The 20,327-nt window shown below is 51.8% G+C and overlaps 4 protein-coding genes across 9 annotated transcripts; 2 read left to right on the top strand and 2 right to left on the bottom strand.

The window, feature by feature from the left end:
• The first annotated feature begins 186 nt into the window (after positions 1-186).
• Positions 187-11,339, top strand: arhgef11 (Rho guanine nucleotide exchange factor (GEF) 11). Of its 3 annotated transcripts, XM_085905126.1 has the most exons (42): positions 187-1,208; positions 1,379-1,393; positions 1,502-1,593; positions 1,663-1,767; positions 1,851-1,900; positions 1,972-2,029; positions 2,109-2,263; positions 2,530-2,601; positions 2,720-2,827; positions 2,902-2,950; positions 3,033-3,073; positions 3,151-3,234; positions 3,804-3,866; positions 3,925-4,029; positions 4,096-4,194; positions 4,549-4,591; positions 4,664-4,760; positions 4,835-4,957; positions 5,041-5,064; positions 5,125-5,251; positions 5,329-5,422; positions 5,539-5,568; positions 5,920-6,025; positions 6,095-6,298; positions 6,366-6,413; positions 6,486-6,640; positions 6,749-6,889; positions 6,980-7,056; positions 7,531-7,656; positions 7,730-7,847; positions 7,918-8,066; positions 8,142-8,217; positions 8,297-8,458; positions 8,545-8,626; positions 8,972-9,049; positions 9,118-9,164; positions 9,253-9,372; positions 9,458-9,607; positions 9,672-9,737; positions 9,810-9,979; positions 10,050-10,131; positions 10,217-11,339. In XM_085905126.1, the coding sequence occupies exons 1-42, from the start codon at positions 1,174-1,176 to the stop codon at positions 10,264-10,266; spliced, it is 3,876 nt and encodes a 1,291-aa protein (XP_085761252.1). In that variant the 5' UTR covers positions 187-1,173; the 3' UTR covers positions 10,267-11,339. The 3 variants fall into 3 exon arrangements, with proteins under 3 accessions (XP_085761252.1, XP_085761250.1, XP_085761251.1); XM_085905124.1 differs by having other exon boundaries at positions 7,918-8,217; XM_085905125.1 differs by lacking the exon at positions 1,379-1,393 and having other exon boundaries at positions 7,918-8,217.
• Positions 11,340-11,689: 350 nt separating this feature from the next.
• LOC147059909 (CD48 antigen-like) lies at positions 11,690-14,318 on the top strand. Of its 3 annotated transcripts, XM_085905287.1 has the most exons (8): positions 11,690-11,826; positions 12,124-12,183; positions 12,256-12,453; positions 12,584-12,694; positions 12,959-13,213; positions 13,287-13,394; positions 13,574-13,645; positions 13,807-14,318. In XM_085905287.1, the coding sequence occupies exons 1-8, from the start codon at positions 11,799-11,801 to the stop codon at positions 13,857-13,859; spliced, it is 885 nt and encodes a 294-aa protein (XP_085761413.1). In that variant the 5' UTR covers positions 11,690-11,798; the 3' UTR covers positions 13,860-14,318. The 3 variants fall into 3 exon arrangements, with proteins under 3 accessions (XP_085761413.1, XP_085761414.1, XP_085761412.1); XM_085905288.1 differs by having other exon boundaries at positions 12,124-12,395; positions 12,613-12,694; XM_085905286.1 differs by having other exon boundaries at positions 12,124-12,453.
• Positions 14,319-14,382: 64 nt separating this feature from the next.
• On the bottom strand, positions 14,383-16,791 carry LOC147059908 (SLAM family member 5-like). Of its 2 annotated transcripts, none has more exons than XM_085905312.1 (5): positions 16,431-16,791; positions 15,785-16,084; positions 15,331-15,618; positions 15,155-15,265; positions 14,383-15,065 (listed from the first exon to the last, which is right to left on the bottom strand). In XM_085905312.1, the coding sequence occupies exons 1-5, from the start codon at positions 16,498-16,500 to the stop codon at positions 14,911-14,913; spliced, it is 924 nt and encodes a 307-aa protein (XP_085761438.1). In that variant the 5' UTR covers positions 16,501-16,791; the 3' UTR covers positions 14,383-14,910. The 2 variants fall into 2 exon arrangements, with proteins under 2 accessions (XP_085761438.1, XP_085761436.1); XM_085905310.1 differs by having other exon boundaries at positions 14,384-15,065; positions 15,155-15,271; positions 16,431-16,790.
• An 804-nt stretch (positions 16,792-17,595) lies between these two features.
• LOC147059907 (ATP-sensitive inward rectifier potassium channel 10-like) lies at positions 17,596-19,164 on the bottom strand. The gene is made up of 5 exons (XM_085905264.1): positions 18,882-19,164; positions 18,608-18,819; positions 18,390-18,521; positions 18,115-18,292; positions 17,596-18,053 (listed from the first exon to the last, which is right to left on the bottom strand). Exons 1-5 carry the CDS (start codon positions 19,162-19,164, stop codon positions 17,716-17,718), a joined length of 1,143 nt encoding a protein of 380 aa, XP_085761390.1. The 3' UTR covers positions 17,596-17,715.
• Positions 19,165-20,327: the final 1,163 nt, after the last annotated feature.

The raw sequence follows: 20,327 nt of genomic DNA, 5'->3' as shown, positions 1-20,327 counted from the left end.
AACGAGCCTAATGGTTTTTTTTGTACAATAACTAATCAAATAAGACTTGCCGCAACGTCAAATGTTTTTGCTGATGATCTTGACATTGTTTTTCGCAATCTTTTTACGAGTATCAACTCGTTCCACCTTGCGCAGAAACGTCGCCGTGCCCGCAGAGGGCGCTCGCGCACTAGCAGGAAGCGGAAGTACATAGCCGCAGATGTCCCGGAGAGCCCAGCAACAAAACATCACGTTCATTCGGGCACCGTTGGAGTTTTTAGGGGACCTCCCCCCCCCCCCCCCCTCCCCCTGGGGCTAGCATACGGTGTAGCGCGTGTGTTGATACAACACGCGTCGTTGTTGTTGTTGTTGTCGTCGTCGTTGTTGTCGTTGATTTTTGACCGGCTCGGATGGCGGCTAGCCGGCTAGCATCGATGCACCTTTAACCTGTGTGCATTTGCAGCTGCATTTGATGTGCTCTTGTTGTTCATTAAATGTGGCAGTTCGGCACTTAAGATCGGAGACAAGACGTTCCCATTTTCCATGCAGATCTTGTTTTTGGCAAGCACGAGCGCCTCGTTAGCTCCCCGAAACCCGAATATGAGGCGCTTTGGGTGGTCCGCAGCTTTCCGACGATGCCGCAGCTTGACGCTAGCTTGACACCGATCGAGACGCCCAAAAATTCGATCTCATCTTGAAGAAATTGTGCCTTCAATGGGTTATATTTGAGTTGTACACAGTGGCAACGGCTAATGTTGTTTGAGCAGCCAGGCAGCCAACAGCAGTAGACGTCCACGTCCTTTTTGGAGCAAAGGCACATGTTTTACATCAGCAAAACGAGCTCATGACACAGGAGCAAACATAAAGTGAGCAAAAAGTGCAGGTCTGTATGTACCATGTGCCAGCCAATGGAAGAGCATTTCGTTGTTTTGATTGTCACTCCTACGTCCCTGGTGTCAATAGCTGGACAAAAGTGAAATTGTTTGCAGATCAACTAAAAGCTCGACTTTAGCAAGCCATTTCTTGACACTCTGCGTCATGACAGACACGGACACAGGCAGATGTGAATTTGAGCCATTATGAATGCCGGAAGGAAAATGAGCAGCCCGTGTGTGTCAGTGTTGTGAAGCCGCATCAGCAGCGAGTGGAACGTGGCCACGACAATGACGGCCACACAAGCGCTTCACTGAAGACATGAGTCTCCGGCAGCCCACCTCCACCCTTGACAGGTAAGGTTGAAGATGTATTTTTATTCCACGCGGACAGCTTTTAGCTTGCCGCTGGTCTGAACGATGTGCAGCAGAGGTCCCCAACCTCCATGCACCAAAAAAAAAAAAAACAAACAAAAACATCTTCTCTCTTTCCCTTTGATTGGCTTCCCGCCTCCTCACGCTTTCAGCCCATTCGCCGCTTGGTGAGTCGTCAGCCTGCGGCGCCTTCCCGTACCTCTCCTGTCCCCTGCGCTCGGTCGTTCCTCAACCGGCATCCCTCACCATCTCAAGGCGTCTCTTTGCTAACACAGGCTCAGCAGTCTGACCGTCGGGGATTCGGAACGCAAGTCCCCCGCCGCTCAGCAGAAGGACCCGCTGGTGGACGCCCCCAACGAGAGCGCCGGTGAGTGCCGTTAGTTCATCGGGGTCCCCGCTGCCTGCTCGGCTCCATGTCTTCGCGTCCCCGCGTCAGGAGCCGGCCTGGTCCAGAGATGCGTGGTGGTGCAGAAGGACCAGCTGGGTTTCGGCTTCACCGTGTGCGGAGAGCGGGTCAAGCTGGTCCAAAACGTGCGAGCAGGTGCGTCACGGAAAGTACCCCAAAGCATTGTTGGCGTGTCAGCGTTTCTCTGATCGTTCGCCTCCTCTCCTTGCTCCCGTCAGGCGGAGCGGCCGTCAAGGCCGGCGTGCAGGAAGGAGACCGAATCATCAAGGTGGGCGCTCCCTCCTTGCTCGATGGAGAGCTTCCTCACTGCGTACGTCCTCACTCTCTCTCCCCCTCCAGGTTAACGGCTCGCTGGTGTCCTCCATGACTCATCAGGAGGTGGTCAAGCTCATCAAATGTCAGTGCGGCGAATTCCGTCAAAGCACAAAGAAGTTTTTTTGCGCGTCTTGACGTGTTTTGCGTATGTGCTGGCCCAGCTGGAACATATGTGGCGCTCACGCTACAAGGACCGCCCCCCTCGCCGTCCTCCATCCCCGCTGACACCAACCTCAGCGGTGGGGAGAGCCCACCCAGTCCGCCTTCACTGAGCAGCACCCCCTCCCAAAGAATCACTCGACCCAAACCACTTCAGGTCAGCCATTGTTTGAAAAGATTTGGATTTTAGCATTAAACTGTCATTTGCTTTTCATTTAGAAACTAGTGACCGGCAATCTTTCTTGTTTAATATTGCTTAACTGTTGTTTCATTGCTTTTTTTTTTCATCACTAAATGATCCCAAAAATCGTAATCATATTTTTTATCATGCAAATCAAATGATATCCCATTAATCGATGGAACGATCGATAAAAGTGATCCATTTTAAAAGCATTGGATAGTGACGGCGCTCTTTTGTTTCAGGACCCGGAGGTGCAGAAGCACGCCTCTCAGATACTCAGGAAGATGCTGCAGCAGGAAGAAACGGAGCTGCAGGTAGCACGCACACACACACACACACACACACACACACACACACACACACACACACACACACACACACAGACACGGCAATGACACCACACAGCGTCAATGGCCACTGTCTGCGTTCCAGGCCTTAATGGACGAGCGCTGGCGGAACCCGTCCCCGTCTCTGGAAGAGCGAATCGAAAGCGCCAAGAGGCGAGCTCATCAAGTCCGCGTCAAGCTTCAGCAAGATGCGGTAAGGATGGCCGCCGCCATCTTTGTCATGTGCTCGCTGCTCTCCTCCCAACAAACGTTTTTGTGCGCCTCCAGTCGGCCATGCGGACGGAAAGCGTCACTCAGGCCGTCGCTGGGGTCCAAGGTTTGTGTGAAGTAAAGACACCAAAGTAGTAACTCAAACGCCTCATCCTCATTTTTGTTGTTCTCCCCCCCCCCCCCCCCAGCAGGACGCTTGCTGGCAGACTCGAGCGAGGGCGACACGGAGGTAAGCCCCCAATGCCGTCCGACATCCCGGCATGGTTGTGATGTTGCCCCTGCCCTGCCCCTGCCCTGCCCTCCCAGGCTTTTGAGAGTCCCCATTCATCCCTCTCACCTTCCCCGTGGGGCCTTCCACAGCAACGGCAGCGCTCCGACACATCTGATTGGGTGAGCACTTCCTCTTTGCGGTCACGTGACAGACAAGAGGCTTCGTCGCCTTTCTCTCACCATGACTTCGATATTACGATAAAATACAAAATGATTGGGCCGAACCATTTTGAGATTTTAACAATCATTGTTTTTTTATAGAATAAGGTCGTGTGTGTGTGTCCCCCCCCCCCCCCCCCCTCTGAAATGTGGCTGCAGCCATTGCACTTTTCATCAGAATGTCCCACATTTTTGGGGTGAATATTCATATCAAATAATAACGTGGGAAGAGGACGTTTGGGGGGGGGGGGGGATCTAATTCACATACAAAAAATGATAGATAAATAAATCTAATAATTAATATGAAATCTCAAACAAATCATATCAAAATATAAAGATCAAAATATCGATGTAGCAGCCCCCTTGCAAATAAATGATTGTGATGTACTCAACTCCCTCCGCATGCCTTCCTCGCCTCCACCATCATCATCACCGTGGTGACGACGCTTGCCGCCTCCTGACCCTTACGCACCTTGCCGTGCGCATGTTTGAGCTGCAAAGTGTGTGTGTGTGCGTGTGTGTGTTGTCAGAGCGGGAGGACCCAGATCATCGGCCCCGAGGAAGAGGATGAGGACGGCTACGCGTTCAATGAGGTGAGACTTTGCTCAAAAGTGCGTCAAATGTGTCATCCCAACCTCTACGCGCACACAGATGGACGGGCCCTTCCAGGACGTGGAGCTGCTGAAGTCGCGGCCCGCCCACATGACCGTCTTCCTGAGATACGTCTTCACGCAGCTGCTGGACCCCAACCCGTTGGTCAGCTGCCCGCCGCAAAGCTATCGGCCATTTGAGCTCTCCTGATGCCGTGGTGTTTTTCTACAGCTTTTCTACCTGTCGGTGGAGGCGTACCTGAGCGCCGCACCCAAAGACGCCCGCTCCCTGGCTCCGCAGATCTGCGGCCATTTCCTCGATCCGGACGCCGTACGTACCGCCATGCCCCCCCCCCCCCTTGCCAATTATACAAGTTAACATTGTTCTTGTCCCTCCAAGCCACGTAAGCGCAAGCAATTTTTAAAGACAACATTGACATCCAAGTTGCAAACCCCCCAAAAATTCATTGAAAAATATTTGGGGCTTCACTTCCAATTGAATAAATTCCCATATTTGACAGGGAAAAAAAAAAAAGAAATTGAATGAATCAAAAATATACCAAATAATGAAATAAAATAATAACGGTCTTTTAATAATTATGACATAGTTATATTTAGAATTGAATTATTATACCTAAACAATGAATTCTAAGATATTTATCTGTTGTCTTGAACGGCGTTTCAGCCCTTGAAGCTCAAAGTGCCAGTCGACTACCTGACGGACATCGGTAAGAATCCCAACGGCACCGGTCCACCACCGGTGGCGGCCCCTCCCCACTTTGTGTCTCTTGTCCCGACAGAGAGCCGCTTTCACGCTCAGGAGGACATCCGCGGGCCTCTTTCGGAGCTGCAGCAGCAGGTGCTGCCCCACATCCAGGACCAACTTTTGGACTACAGGTAAAGTACCCGTCGGAAAGCTTTTCTGTCAGGCGCTCGTCCGTCCCGCACGCCCGACGTGTGCTTCTGTTCAGGAACAAGCAAATGATGGGGCTAGGCGCGCTCTTCGGCGAAGCTGACCTCCTGCTACTGGACGGAGACCCGATGAAGGAGCGTCAGGTGGTGGACAAGCAGGTCACCGCCCTCTGGGAGATCCTGTAAGTGAAGCCTGACCTTTACGTGATCCTTTTTTTCTCGCTCCCACCTCCTATGTGCTGATACTTTTTCCTTGCTGCCGCAGGTGCAAGCACGAAGAAGACAGAAGGTAAGTCCCAAGCCGTCCTTCCGTCCCACGCTCTTCACGCGGGCAGTCTTTGCTCGGCAGCTCCCCGCTGGCGTCGGCCGTGCTGCTTTACCTCCGCCACGCCGGCATCAAGTTGCGAGACTCCAAGGCCTTCCTGGGTTTGAGCAGCGAGAAGGAAAAGTGGATGGCCTTCCTCAAGGCCAAAAAGGTAACCTGACCTGCATAGGTGGCGGCTCGTGCGCCGCCTTCGCTACCTCGGCCTCACGGCCCGTGTGTTCTCCACAGCCCGGCAGCGCCAAGAAGGAGAAAGATGGCGAGGACAAAAAGAGGAATCCCATCCTCAAGTACATCGGCAAACCTCGGAGCACCTCTCAGTCCAGTAGGCTTTTTTTTTTTTTTAATCGACTAGCTACTCTTGATTTGATCTCATTTGATTTTCTCATGGTGTGCTTTCTCTTGGCTTCTTTTTTTTTTTTTTTTTTTTTGCTGTCATAGCATTCCATGTCCCGTTGTCCCCCACCGAAGGTATCTTTCCCCTCGCTGCCTCACACGGTGTCTGCCCCAGAATCAAAACGCTTTGATTTCAATTTCCCTCTTTCGATTAGAAAAACAATGCTTGCCGTGCCTTCCTTCCTTCCTTCCTTCCTTCCTTCCTTCCTTCCTTCCTTCCTTCCTTCCTTCCTTCCTTCCTTCCTTCCTTCCTTCCTTCCTTCCTTCCTTCCTTCCTTCCTTCCTTCCTTCCTTCCTTCCTTCCTGTCTCTCGCTCTTCACCTCCATGTTTGTAGTTTCAGTCCGCTTTCAGTCGCCCCGCCCCCCTCACTTGACGAGCAACTGCAGCTGTGTGCGTCTTTGCGTTTTTGCTCCGCGTGTGCACAGTGCGTCCAGGAAGCGTCAAGAACATCATTCAGCACTTTGAGAATCACACCGAAGACGGCGGCGGCGACCCATCCTCGCCGTCCTCCGCCGCCGTCGACGAGGACAGGTGAGATGTCGGGCCGCCGGACGCGCCGCGGCGAGTGGATGATGTCACTGCGCTGTGCTGTGCTCGCAGCCTCAGCGGGTCCAAACGTCTGGCCCGCAGCGAGTCTTTAAAAGCTCAGGGAGAAGGTCGGCGGCGGGGCGGGGCCTCGTGCGGCGACTCCGTACCCCGCTCGCGCAGCGACGTGGACATGGAGGACCCCGCCGCGGAGGACAGGGAAGGGACGGCTTTCCGACTGCAGCACAGCACGTCCTCGGCGTCCGGCAGCTCGGCCAGGTCGGCCGGCGTTTCACCCGAGGCCGCGCGCATCCGCCGTGCTTCATTTGTTTGTTTTCACCTTCAGGTCTCTGGAAAACGCCACGCCGCCCTACACGCCTCGCTCCATCCGCAGGTGAAACTTGCCGCCGTCCCTCGTGAGTCCGTAAGCGAGCGGTGTGACGTGAGCGAGTTGTCGCACTAGCAGGGCCACGGAGTCGCCGCTGAGCCCGCTGCTGCCGGACGCCGGCGGCGGTGGCGAGGAAGAGGCCTGCGAGGGTCAGAACTGGCAGGAGACGGTGCCGCAGCAGCTCTTGGACACACTCAGCCCGAGGGAGGTGGAGCGCCAGGCCGTCATTTACGGTGCGGAAGGGAAAAAACATTTGCCTTCAAACGCCACCAGATGGCAACAAAGGACGCATTTTTTTGGAAGGCTCAACAATGAATTGCATTTTTTTTTTTTCTCGGCAGAGCTCTTCACAACCGAGGCGTCGCACCTACGCACGCTCCGAGTCCTGGACCAGGTCTTCCTCCAGAAGATGAGGTCTGTTCTCAATGCAGACGAGCTGGCCTGCATCTTTCCCAACCTGCCGCAGGTCTACGAGCTGCACGGTGCGTATGCTCCCTGCCGCGGCGCAGCGCCCCCTGCTGTGAGCTGCCGGCCTCAATGCCTTTATTGTTCCACTTGTTCTCCACCCGCAGCTAGTCTTTGCGAGGCCATGAGGAAGCGGCGAGAGTCGCTGATTGTTCAAGACATTGGCGATGTCATGTTGGCCAGGGTGAGGGAAAGCAAATTTGATCGTCATCGCATGTGTCACAAGGGGAAGTTTGATGCTGTTTCTCAGACGGAAAATACAAGTAGGGGAGAAAAAACTATGGGAGGGCCCCAGTTTGGTTACTGTCAAAAGCCTGAGGAAACATCCACATGAATTTGAGTCCTCCACATAGATAGCAAAAATCCACAAGCAGTTAAAAATGTATTGCAATTTAGGATTTTAATTGGCAAATATTAGCTCTAAAAAAAAAAAAGGAGCAATCCACAAAAATACAATTGTTTTTATTTTCATTTCAACATACTAGAACATTACAACTTACTTTAACGAAAAAAAAATCTATGTACCCAACCATCATCCCTAAGCAGTATCAAAATGAAGTTGTTTCTAAAAAAAAATAAAGGCTAGCTCAATCCCTAAACAGACGTCTAACTGAAATGCCCAAGTTTGATCTGCTTATTCGTTTGTGCCGACGTCCAGTTTGAGGGCGCCGCCGGCGAGGAGTTTGAGGAGCAGGCGTCGCGCTTGTGCATGCAGCAGTCTCGGGCGCTGGAGCTGATCAAGAGCAAACAACGCAAAGACCCCCGCTTTGCCCACATCGTCCAGGTAGGCCGGACGCCGCCAAGTCCGGACGCGCTTTGCCTGACGCTGCGCCCGCTCGCTCGCTCGCTCGCTGCAGGAGTGCGAGGCCAGCCGCCACTGTCGCCGGCTGCAGCTCCGAGATCTGCTGGTGGCCGAAATGCAACGCTTGACCAAGTACCCGCTTCTTCTGGACAACATCATCAAGCACAGCGAGGGTGAGCGCGCTCCAGCACCTTTGCTCGAAGCTCGACGCCTCAAGCTCTTTTTTTCTCCCCCCATCCTAAGTGACCTCCGCCGACCTACCCGCCCTCCGCCGGGCTCAGGCCTGCTGCCGCGGGATCCTGCAGGCGGTCAACGAGGTGGTCAGGGAGACGCAACACCGTCACCACCTCAGCAAGTACCAGCGCCGACTGGATGTGGCGCCGCACTTCAAGGTGAAAAAGGGGCAAAGCCAGGTCCAATCCGGAAAGCGTTCCGGATCCATCTTTGACCTCCTATCTCATTGGCAGGGTCTAGATCTCAGCACCAAGAAGATGATCCACGAGGGTCCGCTGCTTTGGAAACTTAGCAAGGACAAGCAGTTAGGTCGGTAGAAAACCAAGTGGACACATTTACAAATGGAAAGGTTGGTATCGATGGCGGCGTACTTTTGGGCGGCCATCAGACATCCACGCGCTGCTGCTGTCCGACTGCCTGCTGCTGCTGCAGCGCGGCCCCGACGAGCGTCTCTTGCTGCGTCACCCGTCCCGCTGGCTGGGCGGCGGCGGAGGAGGAGACAGCCCGCTGGTCAACTTGGACTCGCTGCTGGTGCGCTCGGTCGCCACAGGTGAGTCTCGGCGACGGGCCATCCATCCATCCATCCATCCTGTTGCGCCACCTCGTCAACTCTTGCGTCTTTCTCCTCCCGCGCAGACAACAAGGCGCTCTACGTCATCAGCACCGCCGAGAGGCAGATCTACGAGCTGGTGGCGGGGACGGCGTCAGAGAAAAACGCGTGAGTGTCATCTAGCTGTATATGTTTTGGAAATTTCAATTGTTAATTTTTTTTGGGGGGGGGGTGTTTATTAGTGATCTGTACTGATCCCTCTATTTCCAAACTTATCATAATAATCTTGGCTAAAGATGTAAGCAAAAAAAAAAAAAAAGCAATCACTGCTGTGTGTAGGCATAAAACGCAGGATTTCGCTTTCTGTCATTTTCAGCAAAAACTAGGCTGATTTTGAAATACCGGTTTTTAACAGCTAATAGTATGCCGCCATCCAGTGCCCGGCAGTGGAATTACAGCCAAAAGAAACGATGGCTGGAGCAACATAGCAAAATCGTTGGTTTTACGTTTCAGCTGGAAGGACTTTCTGGAAAAGACCATCGCTTCTGCCTCCAGCCCACTTGTGTCCGGTCACGGCTCATCGGCCAAGACGTAAGTCCGGCTTCTGCGTGGGCTTCCAACCGGGTTGATCAGGAGTCTTTCTTTTCAAATGCTCTCAGTCTTGATGGCGCGTCCCCGGTGGAAGCTCCAGGCCCCACTCACACAGGTACCTTGCTTTTTTTTTTTGTTTTGTTTTGTTTTTTTTAAGCCGCGGCGCCGCGCACTTCTCATTCCACTTGACCACTTTCAACCAGAAAACGCCGCGAAGACGCTCGTCGACACCGACGCCACCTCTGCGGCTCGCGACCAATCCCGAGCGTTGCACTGTGATGACGGGCACGGCGAGGGCGTGGCCCAGGCAGCCCTGCAAGACGGTAAAGAGCAAACATTTCAAGTCGTCCTTTTCAGGGTCACACTTTCAAAGTACCCCTTCCCTCTCTTTCTCTCTTTTCCCGCCAGTTGAAAGGCTGCGTCAGCTCCTGCTACTCAGCGCGCACGCCGACGTGTGGAGCCACGCCTTCCGAAGCTCGCCCAACCAATGCGTGCACAATCTGAGCAACGACCAATGGGAGGCGGCGCCGTGCGGCAGCGCTCAGCTCCGACCAAAAGGTAAGCCAGCCGGCCGCGTCCACCCCTCCTTGTTTCTGACTCGTCTCTCACGCTCGTCGCTTAGCGGCTGTCGCCGATGATGCCGCGACGACGTCTGAGCAGTTGTCGCCGAGCCGAGCCGCCACGCAGGGTAATGCCGGCGCCGTTGCCGTCCGTGTGAGATGAGCGGCGCGCTCGATTGGTTGTTTTCCATGGCGGACAGGAAACGTCTTCTACCTGGCGATGCCCGCCCCCGCCGGCGAGAGCACCACAGAAGACGGCCCGGAAGGCGACCCGTCGGCGGAAGCGTCGTGGCGGAGTCACGTGATCAAAAACGTCGAGGAGGTCTTCCGCACCATCGAGGATTTGACCAGCAAGCTGCGCCGGCTCAAGGTCACTTTGCGGATTGCTTTTTGGACTTTCCACCCGTCAATCAATCAGTCAACTTTTTTTGCGCCTCCAGGACGTGGAAGGGGAGCACCGCAAACTGCTGACGTCGCTCCGAGAGTCCCGTCGGGAGGAGGAAGACCGCGGCTCGGCGGACGGTGAGCCGACGCGGCAGCTTCTCTTATCCGCCCTTCCTCCCTAACGTGCCTTTTTTTTTTTTTTTCTTCTTTCCCCATCCCACAGGGAAGGAAGCAAATCCCGCCCAGCCCAGCATTCAGTCCACTGGATTGTGAGAGCCACTTGAAGTGACCTCCAATTGCTCAGCACTTTAGCCCCGCCCCGCCCCTAGCATGTCTTTGGCCAGTGGTTCTCAAGCTAGGCTCTCCAAACCGTCGTTGGGTCAGCCGCCCATAGTTTGCAAAATAATTTGCAGTAAATTATTATTTGACGTCATTTACTTAAAAAAAAAAAAAGAAGTGCATAGCTACTGTAAATACTGGGATGGGCACACCAATTATATATGAAACCAATTACTGCTCACTCATGGAAGCAAATTCCTGCCACACCAGAAAAACCACCTGATCAATTTTGTGTGAATGGTTTTGAACTGGATAGGCAACCGTGCTAAAGAATAATAATCTTCTTTGTTGATTTCCAAAACTATCACATCATTATACGGAATATGTATCGTATTACGCTGTCATCCTTTTTTGGTTTTCTGGTGCGCCATTTGGGGTGATAAGGGCGTCTTTTCCGCAAAATCAGATGAAGTTTCAGATTTGAAATGCACGCTTTATTTATTAATTGGAGCTTTTTAAACCCCCTCATAGGATGACCTCTTTTTAGCCCCCCCCACACACACACACACCTTTCTTCTCAAAAAAGATGCCACTTTATTTCCAATACTTTGGCGTTTAGGGACACAGTTGGTGTCGGAGGAATTTGAGGGAGGGTTGACCCAAATGTTTGACAACTCTTGGGATTACTGACTGAACCGAACCGCCCTAGCTTAGCATCAGGACATACCGGGAAAGGAGCACTGCTAAGTAAGCTATGCTAATCTTCCCAGCCGCTGCTGCTGGCAGTCATCACCTAAAGAAAGAAAAGAAAAGAAAAGATTTTTTGCTACTTGTTATGTTGTGGAATGACAGAGAAAAGCCACGCCGCCGCATTCTCTTCCCGGCGGACGGACACTACCAAAGTCAAAACATCCGACATCCGAGTGCGGCGAATCACCGGCGCTGAGCGCAAGCGTTGGCTGATTCTACCTCCGCTCTGGCGTACTTTTCCACGTGTTGCACAAAGTCATTCTACTGTAACTCGTCATGTTTCCTGTGTTTGTGACATTAAAATCACACAATCAAAAGTGTGCTTTTCTTGTCTGCGGCGGCACCTTGATGGAAAACCATGGGCCTATCTGATAGCTAGCATGTGCTGCTACGCTAACACTCCTTCACATCAAATCTTCTAAGGCCTTCAATCGGTATGGGCCCGATACCGATAGCTGCTATCGATACTAAACGCGCTCTTAGCAGAATGAAGATGAAGTCACAATTCAAGGAGCGTGTGCTCTACTCGTAGAGTCGTCCTCGCTAGTAAGAAAGTTCAGTGTTTGGGCTGAGTCTAGTTTGGATTTTTTTAGTTCCTCGGCCGTCAACCTCCCCCAAGTTATACGTCATTTCACCCCTTTGTTACTTCCTGAAAAGATGAGTGACATATCACGCGATGAATTACAGGAAGTGAAATAAGAGACGCACCACATAGTCCCGCGACAAAAGCGACGAGTCCACCTCCGTTTCTTTCTTTCTTTCTTTCTTTTTTTGCCATGATTCTCCAAGTGGTCGTTGTTCAAGGTAAGAACCGTAAAAAGACAAACACTAGTGACCAGTTCAGGGTTTAGTCTGCCTCTTTTCAGATGAGATAGGCTCCATCTCACAATGTGACCGATTGTGATGCCACAATGTGATGCTATTTGGACCAAAATTGAGCTTATGTGGCAATACGTGAGCAAACGTGGCTGGCTCTATGTGAAGCCAACAAATGGAAAGACTCCTGACTAAACGTAGTGCCATGTGATGTTAGGCGCTGTCGTTTGAGCAAACACAAAAGCTTGACATCAACTATTGATATTGTTGCCTTCATTTCAACAGAATTCACTCTGGCATTCGTGTTGGTTTTGCTCGGGTCCTTCTTCGGAGCAGCCGCTAACGGTGAGTGGAGCCTCTTTTGTGCCGTGCCGTCAAATGTTGAGATGTATCGCGTGGGACCAAACGCGCTTGCAGTGCTTCGTCTCCGGCAGGTAGCCTACGAGGGCGACACGGTCACTCTGTCCTCCAGCGGCAACTCGGCCCGGGAGCTATTGTCCGTCACGTGGTCTGTGTTTTCCAACCAGACTTGGATCGCCACCTTTCACAACGGGAAGGTAAACACCGACCGCTTCTTCCTGTTCAATGGACGACTAACTCTCGACGCTTCATCAGGTGAGCACCGGCAACCCTTTTTTTTTGTGTGTGCCTTAGCGAACTGAATCAAAAAAACGGTGAAAAATAAAACAACAAAATCCCCTCCGAATCAGAAGTGTGGTTTGACGGTGTCTGCGATTATCCTCAGGCGACCTAACGATACGCAATGTGACCCAGGCGGACGCCATGGACTACAGCGTGGAGACAGTGGACACAAAGAAGTCCACTATGGAGAGAGTGGTGACGCTGATGGTGAAAAGTAATTTGCCAGGCTCCACATGAGCTAATTAGCATACAACCAACATCCGCCACATTGTACTAGTTAGCGTTGAGCTCGTTAGTAATTCCTTTCTTCAATGCAATAACAATGAGCTAGCTAGCAAGCTCGTTAGCCATTCCTTTCTTCAATGCAATAACAATGAGCTAGCTAGCTAGCAAGCTCGTTAGCCATTTTATTCTTCAATGCAATAACAATGAGCTCACCAACTAGTTAGTCTCCAGCTAATTGGTTGTCCCCTCTCAGAACACCTCCGGAAACCGAGCATCAGGACGCTGTTCTCTGTGAATTCGGACGGTGACTGCTGGGTGGGGCTGCGCTGTTTATCTCTGGATTTGGATGGCAATCTCTCCTGGACGCTGGAACCTCCCCTGGAGATTGCCTACATCATGTTGGACCTTGACGCCAAGGTTCTTCTGGCCAATGTCCGCAACGCCACACTCTTCACGTGTACCTCCAGCCGCAATACAGAGAAGGCCTCCGACAGCATTGGCGTAGCGTGTAAGGCTCCCTCCCCGGCCGGTACGGCTGATGAGTTGCTGTTTCGAAAAAGCTCCGCCTTTTGCGTGGACAGGTGCGACGGCATCTGGGCGCTGGCCTCGGCTTCGGAGCGGCCTTTGCGTCTTGGCGGGAATTGTCGGCGGCGGTGTTCTGATGGCTGTCATACTAAAGCGCTCGAGAGGTGAGCGTTCTCTCGTCAGATTTAAGAGTAGACTATGAAAAGCTTGGCGGCCATGTTGGCAGGGGCAAACAATGTAGCAGGAGAGTGAGTCGCTTCAAATGCCAAGGCACGCAGCTAGCTTGAAAGAAAAACCACACTGTTGTTGTAAAGTTCTTATCTTTGTTATGTTATCGTAACAGGGTGGAAAACAGGAAGCGCTAACATCGTGGCTCACGAACATTACCATTATCCTCCACCTAAGCATCAACGAGGTAAGCTAGCATAAACTTTAAAACCATTCAGACAATTTTGATCTTTTCTTTCCAAGAATGGTGGGTTTTGGACAAAAAGTACTTTATCAGCTCTTCCACACACAAACTCATAAAGAGTTGTTAAAAATCCACCAATGATGAGTTTGAGATTTTCTGAACAGATGACGGCGGCGGGGGAGAAGAAGGAGGAGCAGAAAAAGAGGACAAAGGATAGACACTTTGCTTTTTGTCATTGTTGCGGAAAGTATTGGTGATGCTTCATTCATTTCCTGCAGTTGTTTTCGAAGCAATAAGATTGAATTTCAAAATTCTCCACACCCATCTTATTTTGGTGGGAAGGTGAACTTATATATTTCATGTTGATGTCATACGCTGAGTTGTTCGTCTGACTGAAAAGTCTTGCTCAATTCACCTCTTCCTGTGCCTTTTGGAATACAAGCTGTAATGAATTCAACAAGCAGTCCGCCAATCACTAGGGGGCGGTCAAGCTTTTGTTATAACATGCTAGCGCACCGTGGCAAAATCAGTGCCTCAAGTTGGAGCGACGACTTAGTGACTCGAAGCATTTTTATTGAGTTGCATTAGAAATTGTGGTGTAAATAAAAAAAAAAAAACCTTCATCGTTCTCTTCAAAACTGTTAACGTCCAATAAAGATACAAACGTTTTCACCAACATAGTCTGTGACGAATACTTCAGATTCGAATGATCCAAATAATCGTGATTCGTTCGTTTTTTTGTCCCAAGATGGCGGCGCGTGCATACGCAGCGGCCTCTCTCCGTCCCAAGCGATCGGTGTTTTGTTCATTTAATTACACCGTTTTATGTGTTTACTCTTTGTGCTATTTGATGTGAGTGTTGTGTACTGTGTCTAGTCACCGTGGGACGGTGGGAAACGTCATTTCCATCTCTTTGTGTACCTTGACGTGAAGAAATTGACAATAAAGCGGACTTTGACTTTCAGGTATGTAAATTTGGCTTGAGTATTCATTTGTTTGACAAATTGCAAGATTTCGTCAAACAAAACGAAAGAAAGCAAAATTGCATCATGTCGTACATTGTGCTCACGTCGTTTATTTGAGGAGACAAGAAAGTAAACTACAATCTACAAAAACTCTTCAGAGACCATGAAAAAAAAAAAAAAAAAAAGGGAGGTTGTGATGTGTCAGCGCAGCCAAATAAGGCAAGGCACTTAACCCAACCTGGGACTTGTGCGCTTTTTGAGGTGGTTGATCTCAGCTGCCGTCGCCACCAAATGGCCGTGCTCTTAGGAGGCCATGCGGCTTGCCTGAAGCTCATCGTAGACCGTCTGCACGGGGTCCAACGGCGCCGTTCCGCGTGGCTCCCCAAAGCGCACACTCGCGTAGTCGGGCGCCACCTCGCCAATGTCGGCGTAGACCGTCGCCTCCTCAAACTTCCTGCCTGTGCCGTTGCAAACAGGAAGTCAATAAAACGGGTGCGATGACTTCCAACTTATTTCGGTTTGTGACAGATCAGTGCCATGTTCTCACTTGATCGCCGGCGGCGTCGCCGACAATCGACGGCGACCGTCGCCGCCGCCGAGACGAGCAGACAGAAAGCTCCCGCCGCCACGCCGAGTTTGACCGTAAAGCTCATGGGATCTGAAACTGTGATGTCATCAGCGACTCACTCGTTTGGGGTGGGTCAAGATTGAGCAATTTGTCACCTGTCGCCGACATGACGGAGGCCGTGTCGTTGGCGCAGGTCACGTAGGCGGAGGCGGACTTGGCGCTGACAAGGTTGGAAACCTTGCAGGTGACCCGGGTGACGGCGCCCTGCGGCGCCACGCTGAGCCAATGGCGCGGGCCCCTCAGGCTTCGGTTCCCTACCCGCCAGTCGTACTCCAGCGGCCCCTCGCTGGCGGAGGCGCTGCAGCGCAGCAGGACGCTGCACGAGCCGTTGGCGGCCCACCACGAGGCATTGACGCTCACCGTAGGTTCTGCCCTTAGAACCTCTAGAGGGAAAAAGAGTTGAATGAACTCTTGCTTCGGTTTTATTCTCACCCATAACCGTTGATGAGCACGTGGTATGGTGTGCGACACACACATTCATTGTTCCGTTTCTTGCACGCAACCAAATAAGTCACACACCCACGTCTCACTAAGTCGGCGTGTTCTTACCGTGAATTTTTAGCCTGACTTTCACCGTCTCTCGCTGCTTGTCGTTGACCGCCGACACAAAACTGAAATTGCCAGAGTCCTCCAGAGTCACGGCCCTCAGTGTCAGATTGAAGTCACGGTCGTCGAGGTCCAGTCTTCCGGCGAAGCGGCCCGCCTTGACAACGCCGTCCACGGAGGACGCCACTTTACGGCCTTGGTAGTTCCAACGGGCCGAGCTGACGTTTTTGCTGGGTAAACACGACGAGATCTCCACCGTGTTGCCGGCTCGTCCGTGGATGACTGGTGGGCATCCCGACGCTTCTGCAAAGAAGAACGACGACAGCGCCGTCAACGGGAAGCTAACAAAGGTAAGGCTGACAGAGGTGTGTTTACGACGTACGTGACAATCGCGACATGTTTTTGCAGTTCATCAAAAAAACAAATCATACAGAGCAGCGTGGAGAGCCTCGCATCGACGGGTTGCCAACTTTCTTCATATGCACTCGCAAGATTCCCGTGTCTCTATTTGCTCCTACAAAGAGGAACAACCACGAGGCTCTGGAAGCCAAGAGGAAGTGCGACGGTACAGATCGGCCGATTTAAGCAAATAGACATCAACGGCGTTTTTATTTGACGCCACGAGACTTTGTCGTTCCAAAAGACGTACCGTGGAGGCTCACCAGCAGCAGCCACGCGCTGCCGTAGCACAGGAAGTGGCTCCGGCCACCAGCGACCATCTTGCCGTTTCAGACTCCACGGCCCCTGGGGACTGTCCACGCGTCTCAAAGACTTGGAAGCTCAAAAGGGGCGGAGCGTGTGTCTTTTACCACATCCTTATTATTGAAAGTAGGGTGGAAACTTGAGGCAAAAAGTGAAACCCTGGCAGTGCTCCATTTCCCTAATGTCGCATCACTGAGAAGACTTTTGGAAAACCTTTCCCATCGCGTTCTTCTCAAATGGGAGAAGCCGAGGCTTTTGGCTACAGCTGCCTCAATCTAAGAAACCATTTGCGGAGGTAAAAAAAAAACAAATAACCGAGAGGAAGATGCAGAATGAAACACCGGCTCTGGTTAAGCTTCCTGTTTCTGGTTGGTTAGAGTTTGTCTTTTGTCTCACGTCACCGCAGAGACTGACAGACAGAGTTTTTATCCTGTGGCCAAGACTCGGAAACGATTGATGTAAAAAAAAGAGATTACCAACTTAGATTCAACAATCAAGATAACGAGAGCGCTCTGTGACCCCAATAAAACTCAAACTCCCTTCCGACTTTCAGTTGTGTGTCTGGGACTGTGAAAATCTTTAGTTGTACGTAAGATGGACTGCTAGGAAGAAATTGTGACAGATGGATGGATAGTAAGTTTGATCGACAGCTGCTATGCTAGCCAGACAGCTCCAGACCCTGTACACGGATATCAACCGACATTGGGTCAATCGGATTGGGTAGCAAGCTCGCTAGCTAGCAAGATACATGATAAATACAGACAGACAGACTGCTCGAGACAGACATATAGTGTCTCGCTAGCTAGCTGTTCGCTCGATAGCTGGTCAGCTAGCTGGCAGGAGACAGATCCACCCACAGACAGAGCCATAGTCTCTAGCTAGCTAGCTGGTTAGTTAGCTAACCAGCTGTTAAGCTAGATGTTAGCTCGCTGGTAAGCTGGCTCCCTAGTTCGCTTGCTAGCTAGCTGGTTAGCTAGCTGCCAAAAGACAGACAGCTCGAGGTAAACAGAGAAGAGACAAATAAGAAGATGGCCAGAGAAAGTTGCGCTCGGCAGATACGGAAAGGCAATTGTTGAGGAGGACACGCGTCTCAAAATAGACATTTAGACTTTATTACGTTGAGGATGTAAAACGTTAATGATAATATGGTTTCCGAAAGTGACTTTAGTGTCTTGTTAGTGGTTCAAGCAAAAGCAGGTGGGAGTCCATGATGCCCACTTGTTGTGTCCGAGTCAAACGTTACTGATCCGCATGCTTAGCGCGCCACCGTCTTGGCTCCGCCTCGCTCGGCCCTGCCCTTCTCCCCTGTCGTCTTCTTCCGGTCTCTTTTTCCCCAGGTCTGGCCCTCCCTTGCCCGGCGGCGGGGTTTTGGCTTTGGCCACCTTGTCGAAGAAAGTGAAGTCGGCCACGTAGCCCCCCGCGGTGGACAGCGACATGACGGCCGGGAATTCGTAGCCCCAAAGGATCTCGTCGGGGAGGTACGACGTGCGCACCTGGCAGGTGGCCGACGTCGGCTCCACCGTGGCGCTCATGATGACCAGCAGCTCAAAGTCGGCCGCCCAGCCTCCACCTAGCGCAAACGGTGGCTTTCAAACCGGGGACATTGGCTCACCTGCTCGTGGCGGACCTACCTTTGGCGGCCCAGTCTCGCAAGGGGCTGCTGTCGTCGATGACGTGGTAGAAGGTCAACGGGATGATGAGGAAGGGGCTGTCGCTGGACGTGTCCACCTGGAAGGAAACGTTGCGCTGGTCCAAATGCAGGGCCTCGCCCTCCTCGCTCAGCGACGTCTGCAGCAGCTTCCCCGTCACCTGAACGCCAACACGGCCGAGACGCCGTCGTCGTTATTGCTAGCGCGCCGTAATAGTCCAAATGCAGAAATGGCGCGCTCCCCAGGCTCCACGGTACCTGACAGCCCAGCAGCAAGCTCTTGCGCATGTTGGCCACACGCACCATCAGACACGGCCAGCCTTCGTGCGTGGACACCACGGCGTGCTGGCTGAACTTGACCGTCTCGCCGCGCTTCTTGGGCCGCGCCACCTGCCGGCACGGGAAACGGGTGACCAGGGTGGCCGGATGGATGGATGGATGGATGGATGGATGGATGGCCGGCGCTCATGACTCACCTTGGCCAGGAAAGTGCCGGTGATGAAGATCTCCATCACCATGGTGACCACCAGCTGGAAGATGAGCAGCACGATGGCGGCCGGACACTCCTCCGTGATGACGCGTGAGCCGTAACCGATGGTGGTCTGCGACTCCAGCGAGAAGAGGAAGGCGCCCGTCAGCGTCCGTACCTCCGTCACGCACGGCGTGTGGTTGGAGGCCCAGCTGGAGTCTGAAGGGAGAAGCTTTTTTTCATTCAAGTGCTTCACGCCAGCCGCTAAGTGTTCCACTCACCTGCCAAGTCGCCGTGCATGGCGGCCACCAGATACCACAGCAAGCCAAAGAAAAACCAGGTGCCGGCGAATGTGGCGCAGAACAAGAAGAACTTGTAGCGCCACTGCATGTCCAAGAAGGTGGTCCAGAGGTCGCGCAGGTAGAGCGCCCGGCGCCCTCTCACGTGCTCAATCAGCACGTTGCTGCGCCCGTCTTTGGAAAGAACGCGGCGGCGGCGCTGCCCTTCGCCCGAGCCCTCGGCCGCCGGGCTCAGCAGCGGCACTTTGTGGGAGTGGCTTATCATCTGAGTATAGGAGGAGGTGGCGTGACAACATGCGCCGATGTCTCCTACACCCTTAAAATGCATGATTAAAAGAAAAAAAAAAAACCAAACAATTTGGGTTCAGAATGGGACCCACCCAGGAAGTTGAGTCAATTAAGGTTGGGACAAGCAAGGATAGTTGAGACACCCAACTTCCTGGGTCAGTCCAATTTTTAACCCAAATAGTTTTTTTTTTTTATTTGAAGTGTCTGTGTGCATCAGGGATGGGAACCTGGCGGCGGCCTTCACCCATCCTTCGAGTGGCGCTGAATTTATTTGTGAACAAACAATCATTTCTTGTTGCTGAAGTTTGGACGTACGTCGTACCAGTTTTAAGCACAAGGTGGCAAGCATTGCTTAGCATCGCCTTCAAACACCGAAGCTGAACTCGTGAAGAAGTGACGGAGTTTGAACCGGGAATGGATTCAAGGTTTAAGCGCTTTACAATCACGTGTGGCGGCTCAATTGGACGAGCGACGTCGGGCACAGGTGAGTCAGCGATTCAGACAGCCAGTTGATGTGCAGGAAGATTTACAAGTCAAATCTTTGACCAAATTGAATTTTGTGAAAAGGAGTTTTTTTCCCTCAATGTTAGTTTGGCGTTTTGCGCTAGCTTGATTTTTTTATTTTTTTATTTTATTTTTACCAATGGTGGCAGGATGTGGTTTTGATTTGTGTAGTTGAGCATTGTTTCTGTTCTACTTGCATTGGAAACTTAAAATATATAAAAAAAAATATTACGTTGGTTAAAAAAACAACGTGTTGAGGAAATGTGCGGTGCTATGCGCCCCTCCCACAAGTAGCGATGATATCAACCACAGGTGTCAAACTCAAGGCCCGGGGGCCAGATACGGCCCGCCACATCATTTCATGTGGCCCGCCAAACACAATCTTTTATATATATATATATATATATATATATATGTGTATTTGAGCAGGTTTTACTCCTCTGATTTGAAAAGGATTTCTTTTTCAGTTTGTTTTGTAGCTTTGACATGAGGTGCTCATCCGTTGATTTGGGTCATAATGGCCCTCGGAAAGAAGCTATGACTACAATGCGGCCGGCCCGCCCAAAAAAAGACTTTGACCCCCCTGATATAAACGATTGCCCCCTCCATCTCTAATGCAAATTTTAGTGTGCGTGC

The sequence above is a fragment of the Syngnathus leptorhynchus genome, chromosome 2 (assembly GCF_054491065.1).
Source record: "Syngnathus leptorhynchus isolate UIUO chromosome 2, UIUO_Slep, whole genome shotgun sequence".
Lineage (NCBI taxonomy): Eukaryota > Metazoa > Chordata > Actinopteri > Syngnathiformes > Syngnathidae > Syngnathus > Syngnathus leptorhynchus.
The sequence above is the reverse complement of the archived record's forward strand: the minus strand, read 5'-3'. Positions and strand labels throughout refer to the sequence as shown.

Bases quoted from the DNA above. Each gene is read 5' to 3' on its own strand.
- arhgef11 (XM_085905124.1), top strand. From the start codon at position 1,174: ATGAGTCTCCGGCAGCCCACCTCCACCCTTGACAG. The intron at 5,569-5,919 runs GTATCTTTCCCC...GCGTGTGCACAG, and splicing joins CCCGTTGTCCCCCACCGAAG to TGCGTCCAGGAAGCGTCAAG. The intron at 6,299-6,365 runs GTCGGCCGGCGT...TTTCACCTTCAG, and splicing joins GCGTCCGGCAGCTCGGCCAG to GTCTCTGGAAAACGCCACGC.
- LOC147059909 (XM_085905286.1), top strand. From the start codon at position 11,799: ATGATTCTCCAAGTGGTCGTTGTTCAAG. The intron at 11,827-12,123 runs GTAAGAACCGTA...TCATTTCAACAG, and splicing joins CCAAGTGGTCGTTGTTCAAG to AATTCACTCTGGCATTCGTG. The intron at 13,395-13,573 runs GTGAGCGTTCTC...TTATCGTAACAG, and splicing joins CATACTAAAGCGCTCGAGAG to GGTGGAAAACAGGAAGCGCT.
- LOC147059908 (XM_085905310.1), bottom strand. From the start codon at position 16,500: ATGGTCGCTGGTGGCCGGAGCCACTTCCTGTGCTACGGCAGCGCGTGG. The intron at 15,619-15,784 runs GTAAGAACACGC...TTTTCCCTCTAG, and splicing joins AGTCAGGCTAAAAATTCACG to AGGTTCTAAGGGCAGAACCT. The intron at 15,272-15,330 runs GTGACAAATTGC...ATGACATCACAG, and splicing joins CTCCGTCATGTCGGCGACAG to TTTCAGATCCCATGAGCTTT.
- LOC147059907 (XM_085905264.1), bottom strand. From the start codon at position 19,164: ATGATAAGCCACTCCCACAAAGTGCCGCTGCTGAGCCCGGCGGCCGAG. The intron at 18,522-18,607 runs GTGAGTCATGAG...CCGTGCCGGCAG, and splicing joins CCGGCACTTTCCTGGCCAAG to GTGGCGCGGCCCAAGAAGCG. The intron at 18,054-18,114 runs GTAGGTCCGCCA...CGTTTGCGCTAG, and splicing joins GCGAGACTGGGCCGCCAAAG to GTGGAGGCTGGGCGGCCGAC.